The sequence below is a fragment of the Ixodes scapularis genome, unplaced genomic scaffold, assembly GCF_016920785.2.
Source record: "Ixodes scapularis isolate PalLabHiFi unplaced genomic scaffold, ASM1692078v2 PGA_scaffold13__105_contigs__length_92229423, whole genome shotgun sequence".
NCBI classification, from domain to species: Eukaryota; Metazoa; Arthropoda; class Arachnida; order Ixodida; family Ixodidae; genus Ixodes; species Ixodes scapularis.
The window spans coordinates 86,861,322-86,879,441 of record NW_024609839.1 but is presented as its reverse complement, the minus strand read 5'-3'; the positions used below and the strand labels follow the sequence as shown (position 1 = coordinate 86,879,441).

The 18,120-nt window shown below is 47.7% G+C and overlaps 1 protein-coding gene across 1 annotated transcript; it reads right to left on the bottom strand.

Moving 5' to 3' along the window:
- Window positions 1–1,631: 1,631 nt before the first annotated feature.
- On the bottom strand, window positions 1,632–16,752 carry LOC8034185 (F-box only protein 31-B). The gene is made up of 9 exons (XM_029991179.3): window positions 16,572–16,752; window positions 15,000–15,059; window positions 13,152–13,228; window positions 12,143–12,313; window positions 10,672–10,743; window positions 9,007–9,116; window positions 7,621–7,780; window positions 3,123–3,325; window positions 1,632–2,693 (listed from the first exon to the last, which is right to left on the bottom strand). Exons 1-9 carry the CDS (start codon window positions 16,711–16,713, stop codon window positions 2,534–2,536), a joined length of 1,155 nt encoding a protein of 384 aa, XP_029847039.2. The 5' UTR covers window positions 16,714–16,752; the 3' UTR covers window positions 1,632–2,533.
- Window positions 16,753–18,120: the final 1,368 nt, after the last annotated feature.

Sequence of the window (18,120 nt, the reverse complement as noted above, 5' to 3'; positions counted from 1 at the left end):
ACTGGCGGCAGCGTTACCGCGAATGTATCTTCACCGCAGCGCAACCACGCTTCGGGAGAAGCGAACTTACAGACTAAAAACTTGCAACCAGCAATACGGGTCTCTCGCGTTCACGACGAGCAATAAAAGAGTAATTTTCCTGCACCGTTTGAACGGGACGTCACGCGTTAATATATCGAGATGGCGTCGAGAATACTGTTGTCAAGATGACAGTGAAAAAGGTGCCATAAGCTAGTTCCTCAAACCATTGCGCGCTACGTTTGTTTGCGGTGTGCAAACACCCGGCAATGAAGTGTGGTTCGACAGGTGGCGCCATCTTATGCGTGATTTTTGCAACTCTTACGGTGGCCCTAGACCGCGCCGCAATAATTAAACCCGATCTTGAGCTCTAACGTCAGAGTGCCCTGCTGAATTCTGACGCAGAGCTCGCGTCTAATCGTTCCATGGTTAGGCCTTCCCGAAGTTGCCCATTTTCGCCACCAGCCGCGCTGACTAGCAGCCGACACTAAAGCACTGGATGAGATACGAAATATTATCCAGTGCTTTAGTCGACACAGGCGCCCCCTGTTCACTGCTCAGTACCCTGGGGCCATAGTAGCCACTGCAGCGCGATGTTGATTATGGGCGTAGCCACCTTACAAAAAAATTCGCGCCGAGACGCACCTCTTCGTGGTTACTGCAGCTTCTGGTTGGCCCGCGGATTGATGTGGCTGATATGGGGTTTTTATTTGGCCTATTCTCGGTCTCCAAACTTTAACCGAGATCTTTAAACCATCTAGCCACAAAATGATCCATTGCAAACTAAAAACCAGAGCGAAATTAAACCCCGCGTTTTGCTATCACCACCACATGGGGCTCACGTGAAAATATCACGTACTTGATTGGATTCAGACGTCTGCAAGTTGTTAAAGTTTTTCGCCGGTTTCAATAAAAAAAAAATTCTTTAGAACTTTTTTTTTTTTAATTTATAGGCCACACTTTCCATATAAGCGGCAGTAGACGAGCTGAAATATAGTTCAATTTTAAAATACTAGTATTTTAAATGCAAACACTGCATACCATTTGAAACAGAAAAACTGATAGGTACACATGGTACATGAGTTCTGCGGCGCCTTCCAACCTCACCTTTTTGCAGGGGCGGATGCAGGTATTTCCAGGGAGAGGGGGGGGGGAGGAGTCTCAAGCACGTTCAGGTGTTGGTCAACATGCAGAATTCAAAAGGGGGTCCAAAACATCCGGACCCCCCTCCCCTCCCTTCCCTTCCCCTCCTCCCCTCCCCCTCCCCCCCCCCCCCCCCCCCCTTTTCTGAATCTGCGACTGCCTGTACGCCTGGTGCTTTCCCTTAAGTAAGTTGGTCTAATGACCCCACGTTACATGGTAATTAAGGATGCTGGACCCCGTATATTTGTATACAGGTATGCTCACCCTCTGTGCATTGCCCTCTTGTGTCTTCAAGGAAAACAGATGATGATGGTGAAGATGATCCCAATGTAGATACCATGTAAATTTACAACTTGGATAGCAATGCAGCACAATGTGCGCCATTCACAAAGATATGTTGGGCTTTACCATCACATCCCGGAGTGCACATGTTGAAGATGCCCCGCTCAGCTATGGAAGGACAACAGTGGTCAGCTTTCAACATATATTAAACGGTAAAATCACAACAGAAAAAAATGTCACTGCCAGAAACACTGGTCTTGCACAACTCCGCAGATAAGCTTAATCTAGGAGCTTTGCGCAGGCAGGTCGTGCCATTCACAGCGCTCGCCACAGATTCACGCCTAGGTCGTCACGCAGCGTATGCCACGAAATACCAGGCAAGTACCAAAACAAAGTGGGGAAGCATCCCATGCCAAAATCGAACGAGTGCGCCTGCTCAAATGCTCGAGCAAGATTGCCTTTTTCGTGTAGCAATAATAAAAATAAAAAATGCCTTCTTCGTGTAGCAATAATAAAAATAAATAGAAGGGAAGGGTAGGTACCTGCCGCAGTATTGGCACATGCTCGATCTTTCGAGCTAATTCCTTTTTTTTTTTTCTCTGGGAAAAGAGGAGGGAACAGACAGTCACAACACTTGTCACGACCAGAAACGCACAATTATGCTAGCCGACTCGCATCGTCCTACAGGAATACAGACTTGACGAAAGATCAAAAGATTGAACGAGTCCTCTCGTTGGCGTACTGCCCCAGATGCGGAAAAACATCTTTCAGCCGTACGCTGTTCCTGCGATTACTGGTCGACGGAATTTAGTCGTTTAATGGCCGTGGTGCCAGCACATCAGCCGAGTTCCGTCGCTTGAAACTAGTGGTGTGCCGCAAGTGGGTAGACGAAACCAGGCCGACATGGCCACCGGGTTTAGGACTCTCGAGAGATTCGCCGCTTCGCGTTGCCGCCAAAAAAGGTAGTTCGGCAGCCGTTAAGTGCACCTCCACGCCTAAAAAATGGCAAGCTTGGCAAGGACAAGCCGGTGTTAGAGGTGCTTTCCATAGTTGCAGCCGGACGAAGAGGGTGGGGGGGATGGCCGTGTCTTCAGCAGCTGAGGTCTTCCTGCACCCGGTGGTACATGCTCAGCGAGAGCAGCTCGAGCCAGAGGAAGCCAAAGAGGTCTTCGCTGAAGACCACCCAGTGGCCCCGGGAGAAAGACGGGTTTGTGAAGCCGTGGCCGGCCACCTGGCCCAGGCCGTGGTACCTGCAAGGTCCCCGTCAATCGGATCAGTTCTCGCCCGTCTAGGCAGACGGTCCCCGACGTTACGGCGCCACCAACGCGTCTCCGACCGACGCGATTAGCATCCTACACTGCCCACACGTCAAAAGTGGTCCCAAAGTAGCAATAAACGACGTCGTGGCATACAACGCTGTCGGATGTCGTAGTTCTGGCGGTCAATCCTAAAAGTCACTGTCGTCACGGCGCCCCAACTCCTGACCGTTCAAGCTTCCGCGGACCGTCCAGAGGGAGACCGACCTGCGGCGGAACGGGTGTCTGCCACACACACCCCCCCCGCCATGTGGCTGGCGACAATGTGACACTTCCACGACGTCGTTTGGCGGAAATCGAAGGACCACTTTCGAGGACGCGGTCGGCGCACCCGCAGTCAAAGACGCGTTCCAGTTCCCGCACCTGGCTACGCAGGAGCGCGGCAGCTGGTGGAAGCGCTCGTGGCAGTCGCCCGGCACCCGGAAGGGCTGGGGTCCCCCCGTGCCGGGCCGCACGTCCAGGGCATCCAGGGAGGCCACCGACGCCTGCTGCTCCAGGGACAGCTCCATGCCGTACTGCAGCACCACTTCGAAGGTGGTCTGGCCGCAGGGAACGTTGGGGTCCCCCTGGGAGGGAGGGCGGCGTCAAAAGCCTCTCGCGACGACGTCGAGACGAAGAAAGAAGAAAGCTCTCGGAAGGCGAGCGAAAAAGAAAACAAGGCACGGGGTTCGACGAGATGGCCAGTCGCACCGGTGGGCGGGTCTGAACGCTCGCGTAATCTGACCCGAACGGTACTGGGTTGCTGTGTCTCGAGCCTTTTGACTAAATATAGTTAAGAACAAACCGATCCACACCTAAACTGTGACTGTTTATATCCCTCGAGCATCCCTTCCTCCCTCCACCGCGGGGTCGACGTCGTGGCGCTGCGTCGCAGAGGTCCCGACGTTTTTGTCACGAGCTATGCACGCCAGGATTTTTTCTCTGACGTGAATACAGCTTTAGATGCAACCCCTCTGCCACGCCGTCACTCTGTTCAAGGAAAGTCCTCGCCAGCCCTTTCTGGACTCTCACCCCAAGGGCATCCGCTCTTGAGGGGGTTGCCCACTAGATAAACTGTACCGTGTGTTTCCTCTTTGAAAGAAGCTCATAAATCGGTTTCTTTAGATGGGAGTTTTCGAGCTTGTACACCCTGCAAACAAGAATGTGCAGAGTTCATATAGTTAAGTATTAAAGGATGGCTCGAATCTGCTAAAATAGTGCCCAACCCGGAAAGATACTTGACGTGAGGATAGGAACAGCCGAGAAGATTTAGTGCTCTGTTTGCCTTTTTTATTTATTTTATTCACTTATTTCAGACACCTGCAGCACCAGTGGCATTAGAGCAGGGGGAGAAAAAAAAAGCAAACAAAAACCAACATTAGAGTAAAACACAATGGGCAAATTGAAACAGAACAATGACTACATGCCAAATATGTGCATACCCCCAAAAAAGACAAACTAACTGTAAGATCACAGAAAGGATAGAAGAAGTAGGGATAATATTTGAAACAACAGATCATTGTTTGTAGTGTTTAGAATTTCGAAGGGTAAAGAGTTCCAACCACTTATTGTTTTAACAAAAAAAACGAGTTCTTAAATAAGCCTTATTTAAACATGTTCTCTTTGACTTTAAACAGATGACCAAACCTGGGGAATACATATGTGGGAGGAGAAAGATATAAGGAGGCATTAATACCAGTTCGGCCGAAACATATTTTACAAAAACATCTTTAGGCACAACCTCTTTTTTCTTGTAGTGCCTCCCTTTCATCCCTTGTGCCCTATTTATATACAGCATGAACCGCCAACTCCGTCAAGCTTCTTTATTAATAAATTCGGGAGTTTGGGGAACACACTTGGGGCCACCCCTGGGCTCCTAGGGGTGGCCCCAAGTGTGTTGGGGCCACCCCTACGTCCCCCCCCTTAATCAGACTTCTACGGTTTTCATTATGAGTAATCAAATACTGTAAACGACTTATTTTTTGCGGGCTCAATATTGTGCGATTTGGAATAATTCGTAGGTTCTAATTTTCGCGACGCGGTGGGATCTCAATATACTAGATTCCAATGTGTTTCCCTTTTAACTGAATTGTTTGCGGGACTCATTTTTTCACGAATTGTAGGTGATCCGCGAAAATTAGGTCCTTCCAAAAATTAAGTTGTTTACAGTAACTCGCAATTGATTACTTTGGGAGCGATTAGGTAATCGTTCGAATAAATTTATTAGGAAGTGATTGCGAGAGTAATCCAACTACTTTGGGAAATGCTGAAATTAATTAACCATTTTGTTTTCTGTACCCTCCCCGATGGCATCCTCCGTTTCTGCAAGTTTCCTGCCGAGGAATCCTCGAAACGTGTCTCCGAGGGGAGAACGGTCTACCGAAATTGGCGCATTGAAAAGATGAGTAGTTTGTAATTCGGCGATTCTTTTCCAATTACGGACGGCACAAAAGGCACGTTTACGGACCGGTAGAAAAATCTGTCATTTTGAAAATCTGAAGTAGTCGTAAGAGTAGCGGTCAACACGCAGTTTGAGAATAGCGCACGTAAAAGCTTTGTGTACGCAAAGAACGGCGGCGTCGCACCGGCGCATGCGCCGAACGATGACCACGTTTTGCGCCTTGCGTGCATCATTTTTCGGAAATTATGACTTCGCGCTCCTCCTCCGAGGATCCGCAATGAGAAGTTGGCTAAAGCCACGACGTCAGCGGCATCGTCGCAACTGCGATTTTTAATGCAAGACGACATTTCGCTCGGTTTGGAGCAGCACGCAAGCAGACACGATCGGTCGTCCGCTCCCGTCACACTCATATTTGAACAAATAAGTGTCACTCTAAATAAAAAAAAAATAAAAAAAAAAACTTGTTTTTTTTTCCTTAACTTTCTTTTGACAGCGCCCATAGTCCAACGATCACCGGTGGTCAATGGGTTTCAAGCCCCTTCAAGAAATTAAATTTACTGCGGAAAATCATGTTCTACAATCTCGTGGTTTGAAGAACTCTAGCTCCGGTTTCAACGTAGGTTCAAGCTTTATCACAAGGTGGTGGGCTGTCAAAAACAGTCCCGGGAACGGTGGTTCCACTTGTCCAACATGGCTGACAGCTTGCATCAGTCTTCGAAAAAAAGATGGCATTATTCGCATAAATTCAATTGTATCGTGGCCTTTTTTTTAGACCTCTAGAGCTCTGGCAACACTTTAAATTATGTTATAGGCGTCGCTTAACAGATGGTTGGCGGTAAGCATCACTATAATTTCCAAGGCTGTCCGGAGCCGGCGTGCACGTTTTATGTCGCCAAGAAGGCGCACAAAAGTTCTAGGTATGAGGAAACTGCAATCGAGGCTATGACAAAAGCAAGGTAGGACACAAAGAAAGCATTCTGCTGGGGATGCGAGGTGTACTATCCGTGCTTCAGCAATATAAGCATTTCTTCATTGAAAACCACACGTGTTACGGAGGCTAACTCTCCGACAAACCGAAAATACACAACGTAAGTTAGAGTACACTAACTTTCAGAAGTAATAGCCATGGGTGTGGGGCATATTTTCTATATTCCGAATTATTTGTCATTTAATTTGACATAGCTGTAGAACTTTCGGCATTTATACGCCTTCCGCACATACATTTCATTTTCAAGAAATAAAATTTTATTACAGTCTAAGCTCGTTATAAGAGACCTTGATTTTGACCAAGATTTTGGTCTGTTGTAAAAGGAGTATGTTGTATGCAGATATGAAGTTGAGTCAATGGAACATAGAGAAAAACCAATTGAACTTCACAAATCGGTATGTTATACCCAAATGTCTGTTGTAACCAGGTCTGTTATAACGAGCTTAGACTGTATCTTTTTTTTCACATTCTACAGACCATGGTTTCTTTTAAAAGGACAGCTAATTGGGCACATTTTGATGTATCATATTGCTCCATACGAAAGTTAGTAAAATAAAAGTGTTTGCATGGAACCTATGAAAACTGCTACTTTTAACGTGGTCAGGAAGGAGTTACTTAAGTTACAGCATTTTGTGTCTAAAATAAAAATTGTGACTGTATCTTGCTGGCGCTGCAAGCGCGAGATGCTTGGCCTTTTGTGTTGTGGTGGAGGAACGCTATTTAAAACTCTCTCGCGTAGCACGCGCTAAAGCAAGTGCTAAATTTGGCGACAGCACGTGCTAAAATTGCATACGTAATTCTAAAACTCCCTAATCACTTTTCCTCTCGAGTAAACCAACTGAATACCTTTTAAAGGGACACTGGCAGGGTATTTATGCTCGCCAAGATTTTATTTGTACATGACATATGAGAGCCCAACTTCCCAGAACACGATTTGCGGCTCGAAATTCGTTTTCCTTCCGCCCGAAAATCGCCGACCGAGAACTGGCCGGTTCCAGTCGCGCTCACTCTCTTCTCTATGGTCACGAGCCGTTTTCTATAGTTTAGACACAACCCCCAAATATAATCAAAGTTGTGGGTCATCAGAGGCACACACTGAATACTAGAAATGGACAAAAAGTATGATAGTACCCATTTTTTTGTGGCTTCTAAAAAGCTGCAAATACGTTGATGGGAGAAAAAAAAGTATCAGAGCCACGTGACCCTCTGCAGTCATATTTCAATTTCACTTTCAAGCAGTTGCGTTTTTTTACTTTATTGAAGATATATGCGATGCTGTGGCAAAATATTGATTGAATAGTCTTCACACACCATAAAATATTGTTTGGCAAAAAAAAAAATATTTGGGGGGTGTCAGTAAAAGAGAGTAATTGTAATCAATGACTTTTTTTAAGTAACACGAGCAAGACTGGTCTTAACAGATCGCGCTACGCCGCGTACGGTTCAGAAGTCCCGCCTTGCAGAGAGGCCTGCAAACCAGGCTGGAGACCCACCGAGAGTTTGACGGCCCTGAGCTTGGAGGCCCCGTCGAGGTATTCGAGCTGCACCAGCTCCAGGCCGTGGGTGCCGTAGGTGCCCACGAAGATGCCGGGCCGGATGGGCACACCCGGGGGGGACTCCTGCAGCCGCACCCGCCGGTACTGGAACGAGTAGCTGCGGAGCCCCGCCACCCCGGTCTGTCAGCCACCTTCCCGTTCCCCACATTCCGAAAAGCTCGTAGAGCGAGTCAAAAGGGCCGATTTCGCCGCCCCGATCGGTGCATTTTCACGGACGTCGCGACACTACCGCTCCGCAACCGTAGAATCCGACAGAACGATTATGTTTCCCTCCCTCGATATATGAAGTGTTTTTCTAGCATCTGAAGCGTTTCTGTAACTATGTTTTGCTTCATCGATAAATAATGTGTTTCTACAATGTTCTCTGGTTGTATTTCCTCTTCCTTCTCTTCAAATAAAACGTCCTTCGTATTCCATACGCCATGCCTGTGCCTGGATGGTCCCCCAAAGCGGGACAAACTACAGAAGTCAGATGAGTAGCTCCCCAAAATACTAAATTTTATTTTGTCATTAGAAACTGACATAGACAGTGTTTCTCGCAAAAAATAAACGCTCGTTGCTCGTCTTGTCGAGCTAATTACTGTAGCACTTTTTCTACTGTATATACAAAACTTTTTTGTTTTTTCTCGCTTTTACATTTTCTTGTTTCTTGCGGTTTTTCTTTGTGCAAGTATTCTTGCGGTTTTCCTTTGTGCAAGTAAAGTGCTGGTTCTGCTGTTGCTGTAAGGAAAGGGGGGGGGGGGGGGGGGGGGCTGTTAAGCAGTTCTTATACAGCTTTTTCTCCTCTTCCCTTTCTTCTTGTAAAAGTAAAAAAACAAATTAAATTTCTTTTTGCCTTTTTGTGGTTAAAATGTTTCCGTTACAAGTCCTAAATTTACCTAGTTAGCTACCTGGCCCCACGCGCAAGCAGAATGTCGCTTTCGGGAACCAGCAAACAGGATGTGCCTTGCACCGTCTACTTTGGCAAGCTTTTCCAGACGTGCGGAAGGATCGATGGCCGAGTGGGGTAGCGCACACCAGCTCGGAGCACGTGGAGCGATAGCACGCGCCGCAAAACCAAGCATGCTGGGTTCAATCCCCACACGTGCCCGTTTCGATCTGGTTGGGCATCGTACCGGCGTGCGGTTGTGTATCACTACTGCGTGATGCATGTTATAGACCCCGGACCAGTGCTCGTACCAAACTGGCTAAATTTCTCATCTACAGCTGAGAGAGAAGTCGCCCATCGAGGCAGACCAAGTTCAGGCTGTATAAACACACACACACCAATTTACTCTATCCAAATGTGCTCCCCGGGCAGAGGCCCCTCTCGCACGCACTCACTCGTACTGCCGCAGGATGAGGAACTTCATCAGCAGCAGCTCCTGGCTGTGGGGGAACTGGTGCATGTCCAGGGACACCGAGGCCTCCTCGTGCAGCCAATCTCGCAGCTCCTGCGCAGAGCGCCCGCGCGCGGCTCGTTTCTCTGGCGACTCTCGCACGCCTCCAACAAGCTCGTTTCGCGTTGCACAGAAACACCGCGGCTGCAGCGCAAGAATGCGCAGTTGGAATGCTTTAAACGCGTAGCATTTATAGGGACGGCGCCTCGGAAATTTTGTGTAGGCAGTGACTATTTCAACGTCCCCCGCCAAAATATCTAGAAAATTATTTCGACGTCTCCGATGTCACGTAAAGCGTCAAATCAGCGACTTTCTTATTTCGACGTCCCTCATCAATGCAGCCGTTGACGTTCATCGGCGTTCTGTTGACATGTTGACGGGGTCGTGTATTGCGTGCCTAAGAAGTTTCGGTCCTAGTTGACAGTGGAAATATCATATTCGGCATGTGTCTTGCTAAACAGTTTAGCAAGACACATGCTAAACGGCGGCATTGTTCCAAGCTCTCGCGCGTCATTTCGGCACTCGTCTCACTTCAAATTTTGATTCTACAACAAAGGCGAGCTGGGTATCCCTCTGTCTTGCCTGCACATAACAAATGTTAGTGCGTACATTAAGTAACACTGAAAAATTTAGAACGCTTTTTGATTTCTACATTGTGCGAGCGCATATTTGTATGGTTAAAGTCTCGCTTTCCATCTGGCTCCCGCCTTGCTTTTAATTAGGTTTTGCGAGTTCGTTGTTTAGTTTAGATTTTCTTTTTGGTTCGTGTACAACGAGCGGGTTAACTACGAAACGATGGGGATGTTAAATGAAAGGTGGTGAATGCAAACATTGCCTCCTTAATGTTTCTTGACTGGTACCAAAGGTTCTGGCGCGGTTGTACCAGATACAAGCATTTTCCAATCGACCTCAAATTTTATGACACAACATTTAGCTCCTCTGCCTTTATAAAACACATGACTAAATCACAAAGAGCAACGGTGCTGCATTCTGTAATGTTGCGCAAAACCAAGCAAACGTTACGTGCGACCTGATAGCTGGTGTTCTACTTTGAAGAAGTTTTTTTGCATTCTACATCACTTAGAAGGTCATAAAAACAGCAGTCGACTGCACATTTGTTTTCGGAAAATGCGCGTTGAACCGCGACGCCGCCTGCAAGCCAGATGATATTTTTTTGACCGCAACTTTCAATCGCTTTCCAGTCTGAATAGCAAATCTCCAAAGTCGTAAGTTTCGGATGTTTAAAAGGGGAGAAACAAATATTTTGACGGGAGACGTCGAAATGATTTTAAAAAAAAGTTTCAAATCTTCAAGAAGTGGCGTGACGGACATCAGAATAATATTTAAAATTATTTTGAACGTGAACATGGAAATGGTTACTACCTTTCGTATGGACGTGGCACATAGCCTCGATGATGCCACAATGTGACGTGACATGATGACGTCATGTGATGCCACAGTGACACGTGGCACTGTAACAGCTCGATACGCTCGCAAAGCCCTCGCCATCTGCCCTCGAGTGGCCTCCATAGTGTGCCCGCAAAAGCGGGAGTGCAAAGTCGCTGCCCACTCGGCCACGGATCCGGTCCAGAGGGGGTGCTACACCCACCTGGTGCTTTCCCGAAGGGTGGCGGTGCTGGCTCGAGTCGCAGCACTTGAAGGAGAACTTGTCCCTCGAACTCTGCAAGAGAAAGGAGAAAGTTCGTACTGTCACTGCCCCTGGCTCCCTCGCAGTATGGTACCTGGAACACATCTCCGATTGGCGTACTAATTGCGTCCTCAAATATGCTTCCTCAATTTGCGCCCGATGACATTGCAGAAATATTGCGCTGTTACCTGCCATGACCCAGCCGAATGCACGGCAGCAGATTACTTTCTAGCTTGACAGTTCACGTAAGGTTCAGGGGGCAAGACCAGTGCTACCAACTAAAAAAAAAAAAAAAACACAAAAAAGCACCAAAGGAGTTCTCAAAAAAAGCTAAAAACTGCTTAAATTTAAGGGTCAGGACAATCAAGAACGATTCTTTTAAACATGGAGGTGGAAGCTCCTGGAGGCAACATGATGGCGCCAGAGTTGAAGCCGGGGGAGACTTCCAATTTGGAGCAACACCCCCCCACCCATGACAACAACCAAACGACGCTGATGGACGGAAAGGACAACCGATTTGGCACCAGGGGCGGTTTTGGTGTGGTTTTGGTCACACTTGCAGGTGTTCTCACCGACTGCATCCTCTACTTCCCGCTTCCCTTGGGATTTTCTTGTTTGGCTGGCTTGAGCCAATGCGTCGCCTCCTCTTCTTGATACCTCCATGCTTCAAACGCTATGTCGCAATATTCGCCCCGTAATATCTCAATGGCGGCGCAAGCGTTATTGTCACTGAAACAATGTTGTTGAGCGTAAGCAAAAAAACCGTGATGCCATACCGCTCACTTACTGCATATATTAAGCAATTTACAATTGAAAAATGCAAACTGGAGAACATGTTAGACCACCAGAAAACGCGTTAACATGATTTGAAAACCGCTCGAAATCCCACCAAAACAGCAAATTTCTCCCGCCAGCATATCACAAAACCGCCAAACCTGCCAAGAAAACCCCTAAATTGGCCACACTGGGGGGGCACGACGACGACGGCAGCACCTGCGTCTGCTCAAACATCCCGCTCCAATTTCTACAACTAGACACCAAGATCAAGTTCTCCAACACGACACAATTTGCGGCCGCTCGAGGACTACTTTCGACGCACGGGCGGGATAGGACACCAAACGCACCAGTCGAGGACGCGTTTCCGGCACCGTACTTGCGATGCACGCCACGTCGCACTGCCGCAAAGCGCGAGTTTGTTCGCTTCTTGCACAGGGGTTTCAGTGACGTCAGAACGTCGAGCTCCGACTAGCTCGATTGGAAGGACGGTGGGTAGACCTCGAGGCAGCTGGCATCGAGGTCTACCCACTATCCTTACAAACGGAGCCCGTCGGATCTCCGTGTTCCGACGTCGCCGCAACCCTTGCTCAAGAAGCAGACAAACTTGCACTCCACATTCCCCGCGGAGTGGTGCGAGAAGCCCCGGCGGCCGTACCTCGTTGATGGACGCCTCGTGGGGTCCTCCGTAGCCGCCCACGCAGGTCACGTCCCGGGGTTTGTCCAGCCCGATGCGGAACAGGGTCCTTGGCCGCAGCGGCTCCGTAAAGTGGGGGTCCCTGGGGGGCAGCAGCTCCCGCCCCACAATGGCCACCAGCTGCACATCAAACTGCACCCGTCCAACAGAGGGCCTCTGTTAGTTCTGGCAGTAGGCTAGGGACTTCTTAGGATCATTGTCTCAAACATAAAAAAATACGAGCATAAATGCTAAAGTCATTTATGCTCGTATTTCGCTCTCAAACATTGATGTTTCCCGAACCCCTTGTGGATCGGCGGAGACGATCGAGGACCAGTTTGTGGTGAGGGGAAGGGAAAGGTATAGATTAATTATGATAATGTTTAAGAAATTCATAAAACCAAGGGCTAGTGCAAACGAAGTATACTTCTCTCATTGACATACACATGAGAAAACTCACCCAAAAATTAGAATGTTTCTCCTCAATCTAAAAAGACAAATTTTATTGACGGGTCTGATTGATGAGACAGGGCTTCGCGGACCCCCATTTGAGAACCACTGCTTTAGGAAATGGGGATCGACTGCCTTATTTTTCCGCAAGAAACGCGTGCCTCTATTCGAATGCAGCAGGTGCGGGAAAGAAACCAAGCTGTAGAGACAAGCACTCGACGTGGCTTTCAGTATAGGGGATCTCCGTCCTCGATGCTTGATGCTTAAAGCCTTTTCCAGAGGACGACACCTTAGATATGCCAGGGAGGGTTAGGCAGTCTCTTCACAGTGGGGCCACTTCCCCGAACTCTAGTGCTCCAACTGCACCGTTAGCATGACTTGTGCCAACTAGTAGCAAAGACAGAGGAAAAGTTTCCAAGTCAAAGGCCCTTTCCTCCTCCTCCTCCTCCTCGGCAAAAAAATTTCCCGCTACGCAAGTCGTCGCTTGTGGTGTCAATAATTAGTCTTCTGGTAGACTGCCAAGGGGAATGTCAACAGGCACCTTGACTTGGAAGAGACCTCCATAGGACGAGACTTGTGGCTGCCATAGTCCCAGGTAGAAGCGGTACCGGTGCAGCACTGCAAAAAAAGAAACAGATTATCTTCCCATTGACTTAAAAGAGTCGCATAAGTCATGCCTCACAGCCTCCGCCATTTCCATGTCCCATTAAGCGTGGCAAAAAATGGGGTGTAAGCATTTAAAATGATAATCATTCAAAGGGAATACAACAGGCAAGAAAGCAAAATAGCAAGAGCCAATTAATTGCAGATACAAGGTCACCGCAGATCAAACTCTGCAGAAAATTAGAAATAAAAGAGCATGCACAAGGGATTTTATTACATAAAATTAAAATCATCTGGTGGGCTAGCCTCCAAGTATGATGTACAGGTAGCACTTTCAGCACCGGACAAGCTCAAAACACTTTGCCCAAGAATAAACAACACGAAAGAAGAAAATGTTCAATGCCAAACAAGACACCAACATAAGTACGTGGACTGTAAGAGTCATGTCGTTTATGAAGTACCTTTTTCCTGTGGAAAGGTCTATGTGGGGCAGTCGGGTCGCTGCATCAATGTTAGATTGAGAGAGCATGACCTCTCACTGAAAGCCTCTCCATCTGGACATCTTGCGGTGCATGTTCGTGACTGTCATTGTACCCCTTTGTTTAATCAGACGAAGGTGTTAAAACATCTCAATGACAAAAGAGCTAGAGAAATCTATGAAGCGTACAAGATCAAGAAAGAAGAAAGCAAATGTGTTAGTGCCCCGTCAGTCTTCCTTTCAGAGAAAGAGCTGAGATACCTCGACACGTGCCCCTGATATTTGCGTCCTGCCGCTTGGTTACCGGCAACAATGTCGCCACTTCATGCTGGAAGAATTTGCCAGTGTCCCGTGTGTGTGTGTGGGCGGCTACTGCAAGTGACTCATGTGTGACCAATAGACCTGCGGGATAGTCACCGGCAGCAGTTCGCCTCTTCATGCTCGCAAAGGGTTTGCCGGTGTCTCGTGTGTGTGCTGCTAGTGCTGCTGCCTGCGCATTTGCCGATGCGATTCTGCAGATCTGCCTTTATTTTATTTTATTTTATTTTATTTTATTTTATTCTATTTTATTATTTTATTATTTTAATTTGTATTTTCACCTTAATTATTTTCGCTCTCTGTATCACTTCTTTTTTGTCAGTACCTTGTTCCCCTCTCAGGGTTTTGTTTTCTTTTTCTTCTTTTTTCACCTTATAATTAAAGCCAGTTGTAAGTAGCGCTCTTTCCTGTCCTAACGTTCTTTCTTCCTTCCTTGTATTTGCGCTAATTTTCTCATTTTATTACATAAGGTTGAGTACTCAAAGACAGGCCTAGATTTAGTGAACAGCTCATCAGCGTACAGGTAAAAAAGCAGTCACGGGCTGACGGTGAGTTGCAAGTCAGAAGCATCAAATCACTCGAAAGAAGATGCTACTTTGTGAACAAGCTTACAGTTTCCGACACAAATGATGATTGCTGCAATATTATTAAGAAACGCATCACCAATGTTGAGAAGCATTTATGGATACGCCCGTGACAAGTTCGTAAATGGATAGACATTACAGGAATACATGCAACTTCCGTTCAGCAAGCACCACTATGAATGAAGGCTCGATCATGGGTGTTAAGATACGATTCTGTCTTTTGGCATCAACCCATGGCTGTTCTCTGTCCGGCCAGCAAGAGAAGTTGGTGCAAGATATGCAAGGCTTAGCGGCAGGTAAGCTATCCTGCGAGTGACCTGGCTTCAAAAGCCCCAAGACAGATTTGGGGAATCAAACCATGTCGTTCCTTCGATCAGTCAGCGCACAGGGAAGTGAAAGAACTTACACTTGGCGTAAACATCCCTGAAGGAGAAATCGCCCACGTGCTTGACCTTGATGGAGAACTCTGCGAACACCCGAGAGTCCAAGGTTGGACATTACATTCTAGACACTCTTTCACTGATGAGACATAGCATGTGTAAGATAAGGGATGAGTAGCTACACTCTCAGTGCAGAGTTAAGAAACTAGGAAGAATGAAAAAAAGCTGGGCGACTTCCAATTCTCCGTTCACCCCTATGCTGACACTGCGGTGGGAGCTTAGTGCTCACCGGACCAATCAATTATTTTCCTTTTATCGCTTGACTTCGCTATCTGTGCGTTGGTACAAGTAGGAGCGCGATTATGTGGCGAAAAATAGATGTACAACTGGTTTAACAAGCATGTGGCTTCCACCGCACTGTCAGCTTAGAAGCGCAGTATAGCGACACACTGTAATGACGTGCTGTTACATTACAGGCATGCTGTTTTGTCACCTTGTGAAGACAGCAGCATGCACGGAACTTCAATCTTTGGGAGAAAATCCTCCGGTTTTCCAGTCTCCATTTGTCCGAAAGGCACCTAGTTTAATCGATGCAAAACCAAAATTTACCATAGCTTCGAAATAAAGGTTTTCCGTGGAGTTGTAGAATTCGGATTTCTCTTGCTTTGGAGCTCCATGGTACAATCATAGAAAGGGCACATTGGATGTTTCAATGTGCGGATACTGAGTATGCATTCTGCACCAAACTGACCTTGCGGCATTCTGTCGCCCATTTGTTAGGTATCTGCCACAGTAGTGACGGTGTCTGCCAACGTACACTACCTTCTTATTCCGTGTGTGTCACTTTTTCCTTTTTGTTTTCTTTCGCGTGTTGTTTTTATGCACATTTTGATTAAGATTGTAAGTGGCGGGCTGGCAGGCACACTCGTGCATGGGTTTTAAACTTCCTGCACAGCCTCGCAAGCCACCAAGGGTAACCTTCGGATCTGAAACTAAATAAATATATTTATCAAATTATTATGCCTGGAGCTCGCTCGCTCGCTCGATGCGTGCAGCGAACACAGTAATTACGTTTTCCCTCCCTCTTTTTTGCTCGTACGGTCTACCGTCGGTAGCTGCACCGCCTCTAGAGCGCGAGCTTTCCGCCTTTAATAACACTTCGTCGCACGCGCGGCCAAAGCATGGTGGGTCCGATGACAACATATCAGGTTTGCGAAAAAAAAGCGAGGAAAAGCGGGGTTGGCGTATACTGCGTCGCGCTCTGCATGATATGTCTGTTTTCAACGCGGTAGACTTGTGCGGAAAGCAATCCGCGTGCAATCAATGTATCCGCTGAGCTTTACGACCATATACAGGAAACGACGAAGAGGAACAGTTCAGAATCGCTTCTAGAGCTCCTGTCTGGAAGACGACTCATGCCAGTTCGAACGGTAAATCTGGAAAAACAACGCACGAAGGATTACAACTGCGCCGCGCACGTGAAGCTTCCTGCTTTAAACTCCCCGTACAGCTGCCGCTGATACACGAGTCGCGCTCAGTGACAGCGCGACCACTGCGAGAAGGCGCAGCAGTGATCCGTCGAAGGCGGTCGCTCTCACCCTCGGCACACCGTGTTCGCCAGACGTATTCCACCTGGCTTGCTTCGTAGAAGCGCCTGCACACTTGGGCAGCCCTGCCGATTTCCTTGCCTGGAAGGAACCCGAAGATTTTGGCCAATAACTCCGGCGGGAATGCCTCCATCGTCCGACGCCTACATAACAGTTTCTGCGGATTGGATTGGATTACGTATTACGTTCCAGGCTCTGCAGGTGGTGTTCGATTACCTCTCTCTGTAGTAACCAACTCGATCGACTCGAGCCGACTCCGCGGAGTAAAGGTTTCGGTTTCGTCTCCTGGCGCCTGGCACCTTGCGCATTGACCTTGCGTGCTTTCCGCGTCGGCGTAACGCAGGGGAGTAAAGGTGGGTGAGGAGGAGTGGCAAATCCCGTGCGCCGACACCCGGGGTCCCGAGTGAACGATCGCAAAAGAGAGCGACAGAACACGAGAGAGTGAAAACTCTCAGCAATATAAACAGTGATAATTTAACGTTGTAAAATAAATTCTGATAAGGATAGATAACTGAGCTATTCTAACGCTTATAAAAAGCAATAAAGTCATTACGCTGCCTTAACTTCCCTTCTGTCGAAATGGTCGAAATCTCGGAAATCTGATGGTTGCGCAGTTTCGTATTCCTCAACCGCGCCCACCCGCGTCGCACCGGCGAAGCCGGGTGTATGGTTTAGTTTGGCGTTAACGCGAGGCCGTACATCTGCGCGCTATGCAAAAAGAAAGCTTCGAAAGGAACGCGAATATCTTTCCACCGGTAAGTTCGTGGATTGTTGAAGTTCACGAAACTGCTCTGATGATGTAATCGTGTTTGGGACCCCGAGGGTCTGCCGGCAGGATCCGCCGCTTGCGGCAGCCAGAATGTATGGGAAAATGGCGGACCTTTTCCACTAGAGTTAGTATGGATGATCTCTATGGCGTAACGTTGGCGTCGGCAATTCAAAACTGACTCGCGCTTACTCTTTGACGTCATAACTCGCTTGAAAGCAAGGCTCTTAAGTTGTTTGCTGCGAAGATTTTTGCATTGTTTTAGTATGTATTACAAATTTATGCAAATCTACAAATTTCTAGCATTTCGCGGTTGAAGCTAGCGAGTAGCAGGCCAACAACCGGCCGCTGTGACCAACGTTATTAACGCCGTGAGCAGTGGCCGTGAGCACGTGAACACCAGGCAATTCATCACGTGGTACACTTCAGTTGTCCGCGCTGCGGAGCAAATCGAGCGCATCGAGTTTAGCGGCGCCCTCTTTCGTGCGCGCGCTTTTTGAACAGTCCCGTTGGAATCCATTACATTCCTATTTTGCAGAATAAACTACGGATAGTAAGCGTTCAGGGAATTTTCTGCTGTGTTGTTTATGGTACCCTCGAAGATAAGAAGTGTTAGTTTGCCACAAGTCGGCGGCAGAACTGTTGGACGAAAGATAATTCGTAGTAGGTCAGTTGGTAGTAGGGCAGTTCGTCACATAGGGCATTTCGTCATAGAACAATAGATCTATCGCTAAATTACCCAAGCATCAAAGAGAATGCAGGGATTGTTGTTCC